Genomic DNA, 10,818 nt, shown 5'->3' on the forward strand with positions numbered 1-10,818 from the left:
TCGACCATTCAGGTCTTTATCTGCTGTCATCTACTATGTTACTATGAAGAATAGTCATATGAATTAAAAGGCAGTATAGTTTCAATAAGCATCATAGCAAGCATTCTAGCAAAAAGGAAGGAAATTAATAGTACCTGATATGTGTGATACAAAAAGCACTGAAACTTTCTGAACTAATAAGAAAACCAAAATGTCACCTCAGAAAAAGGCAAACAGTGCAAGAGAGATGGCATTTTAATCAGAAGAAAAAATCTGGGTGGGTTTGAAAACCTTCATAGGCAGACCATCACGCCAATTGGCACCTCCAGAGACTGGCAGAGGTAAAATGGAACAAGAATTTCATGTGCCCTATACAGCTATGGAGAGAAATTTTCAGATTATTAAAACAGAGATATACTATTGCATTTTGATTGATTTAGTATATTGTTGAAGTTCTGCTGGTTCAAGATATGTGGCAGTTTTGTTATTGTGGGTAACTAGCATTTTAGCCAGATATAAGAGACCAAATCTGGCTCCAATGTCCTTCAGATCCTGTCGTTATAAGAACAATTTCCTACGGGCTGCCGTCGACTTAGCGAGATCAGGAACAATAAGGATTTTCTTGCCTTGGAAGAGTAGATGTTTCTTTTCTTATCCAGTGGTAAGGAGTTATAATGCATGTTGGTATCTCTATACCTTGGCTACTATAGGCCTAGGTGTTTTCTGATGTGAAGAGAGTCTTGAAGGGACATGGTGTGCTCTTTCTTGCTCCAGTGGAATATCAAACTTTAGATCCAGAAGTGTAGGCAGTAGATCAGTGAGAAAAGCAATAGTATTTGAACCTTCAGCAGATTCTGGTATTCCCAAAATTCTTATGTTGCTACGCCTACTTCTGTTAGAGAGGTCTTCCAAATCAGTTTTCAGCGCGGCAATATCCCGCTCATGTTTAGGGATATCATAATCAAAAACAGAATAAAGATACGGTATGTCTATTACCTTATTCTAAACAATCAAGAACTTTAAGTAAGATCATTCAAAGACATTGGTCGATCTTATCAATATTTCCCCAACTTCAAGAATATCCAAAGTTTGCTTACACAAGGGGTAAAAACTTAGGTGAAATACTAAAACAGAATAAATGTAAAACACAAAATATAAATGAGGACAGTGGAGGACATCAAGCATGTGGTTACTGCAAGTACTGCATCAATGTATATCAGAATCAGTCATTGATAATACCAAAAACAAAGAAAAACTTTTACATCAGAGGTAAAACAGACTGCAATATGCAAGCAGTCATATACTGTATCGTTTGCCCCTGTGGATTATACTATATTGGACATAGAAAACGCAAAATTAAAATTTGGGTAGCAGAACATTTAAATTGCATCCACACGGGGAAAATGCAGGCACCTTTAACAGAGCATTGGATCAATAATAAACACACAGAAGAAGAATTAAAGGTTACAGTCCTACTGCACATACAAGAATTTAAGAGTGGTGATATAAGTATGTATCTCTTGCGAAAGGAACAGCATTTCATTTACCAATGGGGCACATTAGAACCAGGAGGTTTAAACACAGATATCCAATGGGTTTAGATTAAGATCCCTCCTACAAGTGGATAAGCGAATCAGGAATCTTTATTTCAAATGTTGAGATACAGAAGGGTTATCCAATGAGATTTCACGTTTAGCAATATAACCCACTTCTGTAACATGCATCCGCCATTTTGTATCGGTTAATAGAAGATGCAATTAAGAAGAGAGAACGCCAACATGATTGCTGGTGACGGATTTAACAACTCTTAAGATATAAAAGATTAAGATTAACTTTTGATTATTGGGACAGACAGTGGGTAGGTTACAAAAAAGTAAAAAGAAAATGGAAATCGGAGCTCTGCCATGACCCGAAAATGTTTCTCTGTAATCCCGAAGACTGCCGATTCAAGTTTGTATTAAGAGAATATTATAATAAGATATTCAATTCTATTTAAATAATGTTAGAGTAAGAAGAGAAATATAAGTGCTATTTATAAGATTGGGTTGTTTTATATAGATTTTAATCATGCATATTTTTACAGCATTTCACTCCTCCTGATGAAGCCAATAGGGCGAAACTCAGGACTGGGTAGAGGAGCAGCATAGCACTATTGCACTTTGATTTGAATGGCATAGTCACTTTACTTCACCAATCAAGAAGAAAATCTTTCAAAAAAATTAGCTCGTGGTACCAACACCAGGACCCTCGACTATAATAAAGATAAGTGCTATATTTCCTATATATACATGAAGACTGACCATTTTATAATCACTGATTATAGTGAATTATAATAGAGAAAATGTGATGGGTCGCTCATTTGGGATAATAACAACATACCAAAAATAGGACGTATAAGCGCAATGATGGTCCTGTGATAACTTACTTTGGATTCCATGTAGGATATACAAGACTGAGCACTTATAACATCATATGATAATATATATATATTTTTTAATTATTTAAAATAATAAAGAATCTAAGTCTTTTATATATGTAAGAAGTTAATATAGTTGGTAATAATTTAGTTAGTAGGGATAAGAGTGACATTTTGAGCATGTGCTGCTTTAAAGTTTTCAAGTTCATCGAGACGATGTCTGGCATCAGTGAATTGTGCATTTAAGGCTTCTATTTCCATATGGATTAATTGTGATTCTTCCTCTTGTTGTGTCATTATATTTTTAAAAGCCCACATCTCCACGATCAAAAGATCCAGCTAGGAATCGATAGTTTTTGGTGGTTTTTCAGGAGACGGCACCTCGTGCTTAGGTCACTTTCCACTCGGTAGTGCGGAGGTAGATGGTTCTCCCTTGCTATTCTTAGAAAGTGACATATTAAGATGGTAAGATACCTCAAAATTTATGTGATTTTTATCGCTGTGTGAAGGTGTTTGATATAGATTCAGTCTGCCGTCTTGGAGAACACTCAGTCAGTACGTCTGGTCGCCATGATCGTAAAGCCATGCCCCCATCCCAGGCTTTCTTGATTTCAGACACAGTCTCTGTCACCACTGTTTCACGCATCTACCACCCTTTCTGTAATAAAGTATATCCTTTGATTACTCCTGAGCCTATCACCTTTTAACTTCATCCTATGCCCTCTCATTCCAGAGCTTCCTTTCAAATGAAAGAGCCTCGACTCATGCACATTTACATCACGTAGGTATTTAAACATCGCTCCAGATCAAAAAGAGTAATGACAGTAAAACCCATGCAGCAATCACTGGTGAGTGACATTTTTTGGAATTGTTTGGGATTTAAAGATCTCTATCATATCTCCCCTCACCCGCCTTTCCTCCAAAGTATACATATTGAGATCTTTAAGTCTGTCCCCATACTTCTTATGACGAAGACCACGCACCATTTTAGTAGACCTTCCTCTGGACCGACTCCATCCTTTTTATAGCTCTTTGAAGGTGCAGAATTATACATAATATTCTAAATGAGGTCTCCCCCAAAGTCTTATACAGGGGCATCAATACCTCCTTTTTCCTACTGGCCATACCTATCCCTATGCACCCTAGCATTCTTCTAGCTGTTGTCATCACCTTTTCAACCTGTTTGGCCACCTTAAGATCATCACATACAATCGCGCTCAAGTCCCACTCTTCTTTCATGCACATAAGTTCTTCACCCCCTAAACTGTACCATTCCCTCGGGTTTTTGCAGCCCAAATGCATAACCTTGCATTTCTTAGCATTAAATTTTAGCTGCCAAATTTCAGACCATTCTTCAAGCTTTGCCAGGTCTTTCTTCATGTTATTCACACCATCCGAGGTGTCTCCTCTATTGCAGATTTTGGTATCATCCGCAAAGAGGCAAATTTTTCCCGACAGTCCTTCAGCAATATCATTTATAAAAATGATAAAAAAAACCCCCATAAGAACATAAAAGTTAACATTACTGGGACAGACTGGAGGTCCAACGAGGCCAGTAGCCTGTTTCCAACAGTGGCCAACCCAGGTCCCAAGTACTGGTATGAATCCAAACAGATTATGCTGCTTATCCTAGGAATAATAAGTGGATTTCCCCACATCCATTTTAGTAATGGCTTATGAACTGCTGAATGCTGAGCGTTGTGCCATTGCTCATGGGAACTCTGAGTGTCAGAGAAGCGCATAGCATTCAGGGCACTGGTCGACGCTAAAAACCACTTTTGCGGTTTTGTAAAAAGGGAGATAATATTTAACAAATTAAGCTGTTAATCTTTGCCTGTGTTAGTAATTTTATTGCTGATTTTTAATTATGTATGTATAAAGAATACACAGCCTCTAATGTTGGAGCAGTGCTATATAAATATATTAAATCAAATCAAGGGCCTCTTTTATGAAGTCACATAGCAAGTGTACCAAAGCCCTTTAAATCCCTACGGGTTTTGGTGCATTTGCTGTGCCGGTCTATACTAATTTGTTTGATAAAAGTGGCCCTAAATCAAATTACCTTCCATGGCAAAAACTCCCAAAATCTCTCCCTTTCTCCATTCCATAGGGTGGTATTTCCAGAACTAGAAGTGACCATGGCGTGCAGTGCATGTGCCAGGGCGTACACAGCATTGTATACGCTATAGCTGCTCCCAAAGTTTATGATATCACAGTGATCGAGAGGGCTAGATGTTTCATTACTGCCGCATGATCTTTGGATGCTCTTGGGGCACTGTTTGTTACACAGTTCCTTCCACCATGTCTCTGTAAATGAATTTTCTGGAAGCCGGGAAAGATTCACCTCACGGACAAATTTATAAAAGTTTGGAATATTCTTTTTCCCCAAAGTGAAAGCTAAGCTGTTTTTCCCATCACCATAGTGTGAGGGCAGGGTAAATCCCCTTTCAGCAATGGTGATCCATATCTTTCCAGATGCTCTTCTTTTGTTAAAAATTTTTCCAGGGTCCTTAAAATTTCTGTTACAATAGAAAATAATCACTTTAGTTGAAGATGATTGGATGATGTCGTAAACATTATAATTGATAAACATTTCATCTATCGTAATCGAAGATATAAGTTCTGTGATGATTTCGATGAATTCAATGCAACCTCCACTTTGCTCAATCCCTTCTCTCAGGATCTGCACAGCCTTCATGCTGTTTTCATCATGAAGTACAAGGATACCAACCCAGGTCCAGCCAAAATGCTTCAGTAACCTGACTATCCCAGCGCAAAGGTGTAGCTCACTGGGGACAGTTTGATAGAAATTTGGAAACTTAACCTTGTCAGTCATGAAAAGATTCCCGGATTTGTAACTGATCTGCTGAAAAATAAAAGATTGAATTCATCACCTTCTTTGTCATGTGAAAGTACGTTACATTCACTTGTCAAATATTTAGATGTTTAAACTGTTAAGTGGAAGTGTGGCCTAGTGTTTAGAGCTGCTGCCTCAGTACCCTGAGGTTATGAGTTTGATATCACAAACAAAATAAATTTCACTTGTAAAAGTAAAGGCATAAATCTTCAAAATTAGTAGATCAAATCTTCAACCACTTTGTGTGAATAGACTGTAAATGAAAATAAATAGAATGCGGACAAGGGAAAAAGCCTCAGGGCACGGCTCAGGACTCAAGTGTCCTCACAAACCTTTTCAGTGCCTCCTCATTAGCATAAAAAACCCTTGTTTAACATGCAAAACTCAAATGTGTCTTAATTTATATATAATTAAATTTTAACATCAATCCTCAAGTCAGCGTTCTTTTCAAGTCAGAAGTTTTATTTTAAAAATCTGTGTGCCAATGATGCAGTGGCATACCAAGAGAGGGAAGGGGGGAGGTCTGCCCTGGGTGCACTCCCCAAGGAGGTACACAGCTGGCCACCCTCCCTATTCTGCCACTGCTGCTTTCCTTAACCAGCAGCAGCGGCAGTAAACAGGGGTGTCCGCGGGTACTCACTCCGGCGTTGTACAGCTTCTGGCCAGCTCCCCTGCTCAAAGCCTCGGGAATAGGCTCCTCACGCGATCCACGGCTGCATCAGAAGTGTTCCCTCTGACATCACGATGTCAGAGAGAAGGCTTCTGACACAGCTGCGGATCGCGGAGGTGTAGACGCCCTCGGCTTTGAGCAGGGGAACCAGCCAGAAATGCTGGGCAGGGAAATATTGTTGCTGCACAGGGAAAGGGGTGGGGCGTAGAAATGTTACTGCTGCACAGCAAAAGGGGGGGCATAGAAATGTTGCTGCTGCACAGGGAAGGGTGAGGGTAGAAATACTGCACAGGCAAGGGGGGGAGAGAAATGCTGCAAAGGCAAGGGGGGAGAAATGCTGCTGCTGCAGCACCCAATTGGGGAGAGAGAGGGAAGGAGGGGGAAGGAAGACAAGGGAGAGGAACCAGAGATGCCAAGTCCATGGGAGGGAGGGAAAAGAAAAAAAAAGGAAAGGAGATACTAGACCATAGAGGGGGAGGAAGAGATGCCATGGCATGGGGGAGGGAAGGGAAAGAGATAGAGATACCACACCATGGTGTGGAGTGGGAAGTAAGGAAGGAAAGAAGAAGAGAAAGAGAGAGATGCCAAAGCATAGGGGAGAGTGTTGAGACAGAAAAATGGAGAGGCGGTGAAGCTGAAATGAATCATGTGCAAAGGAGAGAAGGGACCCCGGATATACAGTTTATTGAAGGGACATAGAAAGAGGAAAGATGCCATATGGAAGAGAGAGTGGACAGTAGATGGAAGGGGCAGAGAGAGTGTGGGCAGTAGATGGAAGGGTTAGAGAGGGAGGGCAGAAGCTGGGTGGAAGGGGCAAAGAGAGGGCAGATGTTGCATGGAAGGGAGAGAGGACAAGCGCTGTATAGAAAGAAGAGAGCAAAGAGAAGATGATTAAAGCAGAAATGACAAAAGGTAGAAAGGTTTTTTGTTGCTTTACTTAGAATCAAGTAGTATTGTAACTGTATTGATAAAAGTTTATAAATAGGAAATGGAAATAAGGCCATTTTTTGGACTAAACCCCTTTCCTCAGGACAGGATACCATAACAGCAGTATACTGTACTGTTCAGAAGAAAGATTTGGCCTCTGAAAGCTAATTGAAAAATGGATTAGTCCAATAAAAAGGTATTTTCTTATTTCTCATTATTTGTTTTATTTTTATTTGTTAATTTGTAAAGTGGTGATTATTATGTATCAGTTTTTTCAAATTTACATCTATTGTCTTTGTATTAGGGAACATGTCACTGTCTCTGTGGTGTTGCATTGTATATAGAGTCTGGGTTTTTTTTTTTTGCGGTTTAGTTTAACTTTTGTCTACATATTTCTATTTTTAGTTTGTGATTATCCATATTGGGGAGGGTGTATCTCTGGTCTGTGTGTATAAAAAGGACATAGTTTTCTGTAGGCATTGACTGTACAGAATCAATTGACTGCAGGATCTGGCTTGTTTAGTTTTACAATGTATGTGTTGGTGTTCTAGTGCTCACTGCAGTGTTTTAGATGCTGCTTTTTCTTAGGTACACTCTTGTTGTGCGAAATGTGAATTGTTACTAAAAATCATATTTTTAGTATAGATCGGTATGTGTGTCAAAAAATGATGGGCCCTGGGTGTCACATATGCTAGGTATGCCACTGCAATGACGGCCAGCGTTTCCCTCCAAAAAAGCTGCTTCAGGGCAAACACAGGCTTTCAACTCGTGCAACACACACGTTCTGAACTTATAAGGCTGACTTCCTGATTGAAGTTCTAAAAACATCAAGTGAAGTTAATATTTAGGTATAAGTAAATTAAGGCACGTTTGAGTTTTGCACGTTAAATACAACAAGGGTTTTTAGGCCAATGAAGAGCAACTAAGCTAATAAAGGGCATGGAGGACCTCTCATATACTGACAGACTCATATACTCTATCTCATACGGCTCCTGAAGAAGTCCTTTGAGAACAATTTCAAAACAATTCATGCGTTAGCAAGCATTTTACAAGGATTTCTTGAAACTGACTACCAGAGCTAAAAGTTGACAAATGGAGAAGATGAAATGGTGTTTTGGTGCACTGTTGAAATGATGGCCCCAGATATTCATCTCCGACAGGTAGTAGACTAAGTTAGGTTTAAGGGACTCCTACACCTGATAGCCTCAAATTATACAGGTCAAGAAGGTGTATTTGTTAGCATACATTTGGATTCTTAACATACCTTAACAAATTTAGAAAGCCACGGTAATGATGCCGCTGAGGTAAATACACCACTGCTTTGTGAAAGGGCCCCTTAGTACTTGCTGAATTGACTAAATGCATCTTAACCTCTGACATAACATATGTCAATTCATTAAGCATGTATTAAAAAGTCCTAACATACATTAACCCACGAGTTAAAGCAATACACCATACATTTTAGTTATATTGGACTTAAAGAGTGAAGTGAGTTACTGAGAGTCACAAGTAATATCAGGAGGGCAAATAGGACTTGAACACTGGATTCCAGCCAAGGGCTTTGATGGCTTACTATCTACCCCATTAATTACATTCTTGTAGTTTTATTGTAGAAGTGTTTGTTTCTACCTCATTATTTGAATTCTGCATTTTGTCACAGCTATAGTTGAGTGGTTAATAACCTGGGCCCCCTTTTACAAAGCCTGAGAGTGTGGGTTGGCACAGTAAATGCTGAGACTCCTATAGTAATTGAATGGCCATCAGATCATTTGCAGTGAGGCACTCATCTATACAGCTTTGTAAAAGAGGGCCTTAGTTTCAATTGGTTGAAGATTGATATTCTCTAAGGAAAGGCTCTAGAAGAGGATAGGAAGTGAAATCAAAGATGCTCCCTGACCTGTGGGTAGTGGTATGGACTGGAGATGCGGTAAAACTCACTCGAATGCTCAGGTGGAAGACCTTCAATGACAGCAGCCAGTGGACCAGATGTTTTGCAGCTGTAGTTTGGGACCCCTGTGTCCATTCCTGTAAATATTCCTACAGTAGCTCTACACATTAATAATAAGTTGTCGTAAGAGTCATCAATATGGAATCCCAGTGTGAGGTTGGGTAAAAGCTCTGAGCTGTTGTTAATCTCCTCCACCGCAAACACAAAAGCCAGGAAGTCATAATACTTCAATGATGAAAGACTTTAAGGACAATAAGTGACAGATAATATGAAAAATTAGCATCAAAATAAAAGATAGAAAATGCTATTAAGGTTAGAAACAGTGCTCAAGGTTTAGCAGAAATGCATACATCCCTAAAGACTGGACCCTAGCACCTCTGTTTCTTTGCCCATCCATAAACTCTGCACCCATGATTATGCAGGAGCTAGAGGAGGTTTACTAAGGAAGTGGTATCGGAGAAAGATGGCATGGTTGGAAGTACCGGTCAAAGTTCCCTGACCTCACTAATTAAAATAACACCAGACCCCTGTTAGAACAGCTAGAAATTCATATCTAGTGCAGGTTGAGATAAGTCCCAGACTGCAGAGATAAGAAAAGATACATAGAGGGAGGGCAGGAGGAAATGGGAGAGATGAAAGAAGGGGGTAAGGAAAGGGAAAGATTAAAAATGAAGGGAAGAGGCAGTGAGATGAGAGGAGAGAAGAGAGGGAAATAAGTGTAGGAAGAGAGAAAAAGAAGAGAGGATAGGAGAAGAGAAGCAGGGAGGGGCATATACAGTCGAAACCCTTCTGTAATAGTTCCCCTGAATGCTGATCTCTCTTGTACCCATATTACCCTCATTCTCCCATCACTCATAATAGGCATAACATGGAAAAATAAACAGTAAGTGTTTATAGCTTTGAAATCTTTTGCATTCAAATATCCCTGTGACATGAGTTAGTTACATCTGTAGCTCATGCCTTGATCAAGCAATATAAAACCTGCGAGCATATCATAGACTGCAGCTCATCCATGATGATACTTACCTGAAAAAATCAGATATAGATGGGTAATAGCTGTAGGATGGAGTAAAAATTGTATTATATTCCTGTGTTGTTATGAGTCCCCCAATCATGATGTCTCCATCCCTATGGAATCCACGTAGTGGTCTTGGTGTTTTGAAGCTCTGAATTGTGCACTGACACTCGGCCGTCTTCCACAGGATGTCACAAAACATCAACATCAGAACTATTTGAGCTTCCATCTTTAACGTTATGAAACAGCTTCTGTGAAAATGGTCGCTCTTCCTCCTCCAAATGTCCTCGTTGGGCATAGCAGGGGATGCTTTGTGGTTCCTGATGGTCTGCTCTGATTGAATATTTGAATGAAAAATAGAAAATGCATTTACAGCAAAAGAGAATGAAGAAAGACAGAGAAATTATGATGCTGATGGTGAGGTGACTGCTCTATTTCTAGCTGAGCTCCAACACCTCTGGGTGTACCAGGTGGTCTGTGCTGTGCCTTACTGCTCGGAGGTCAAGCCTTGAGGGATATCTGTTCCTGTCACCTGCATTTACTAAGGAAATATAGGTTGTTTCTTTTAAATATAATCTTATGGATCTTGTGCCTTCATTAACTAGAGACAAATATTAATTTGATTGGAATTCTGGTGTAGGATATAATATAATAACATAACAATAACAGAAAAAGATGAAATAGCCTTTCACCCTGCACAGTTATTGAGATTTTGGTCAGATCTGTTATTTTGAGTTGGCCCATAGTTACTGTATGTTATATGGGCCTTTTCCAACTTTCATCACATCCCTTGATGCCACAGCTACATACACTTTATCCTGCATCTTACCTCCTCTTCTGCTGCTACTGGATCTGGCTTTTGCTGCCACCCTTTCCTGCCTACAGCCCAGTAACTCCCCTTCCTGGTGCGCCTCGTCTACTGTGTGGCAGCAGCAACATAGTTTGTGCTGTCCCCGCAGGCTTAGGGTTACCAGATTTTACTAATATAACCCCAGTCCCTAGGCTC

At 39.8% G+C, this 10,818-nt stretch overlaps 1 protein-coding gene across 1 annotated transcript in view; it reads right to left on the reverse strand.

The window, feature by feature from the left end:
- LOC117368628 (vomeronasal type-2 receptor 26-like) overlaps nt 1-9,912 on the reverse strand; it is a 30,763-nt gene extending 20,851 nt beyond the window's left edge. Inside the window, exons 1-2 of the mRNA XM_033962357.1 lie at nt 9,824-9,912; nt 8,747-9,038 (exon numbers count right to left, since the gene is read on the reverse strand). Of these exons, the coding sequence (XP_033818248.1) occupies nt 8,747-9,038; nt 9,824-9,912 (381 nt within the window). The remainder of the gene's footprint in view (nt 1-8,746; nt 9,039-9,823) is intronic.
- Nucleotides 9,913-10,818: the final 906 nt, after the last annotated feature.

This window comes from Geotrypetes seraphini, chromosome 10 (assembly GCF_902459505.1).
Source record: "Geotrypetes seraphini chromosome 10, aGeoSer1.1, whole genome shotgun sequence".
Classification (NCBI taxonomy): domain Eukaryota; kingdom Metazoa; phylum Chordata; class Amphibia; order Gymnophiona; family Dermophiidae; genus Geotrypetes; species Geotrypetes seraphini.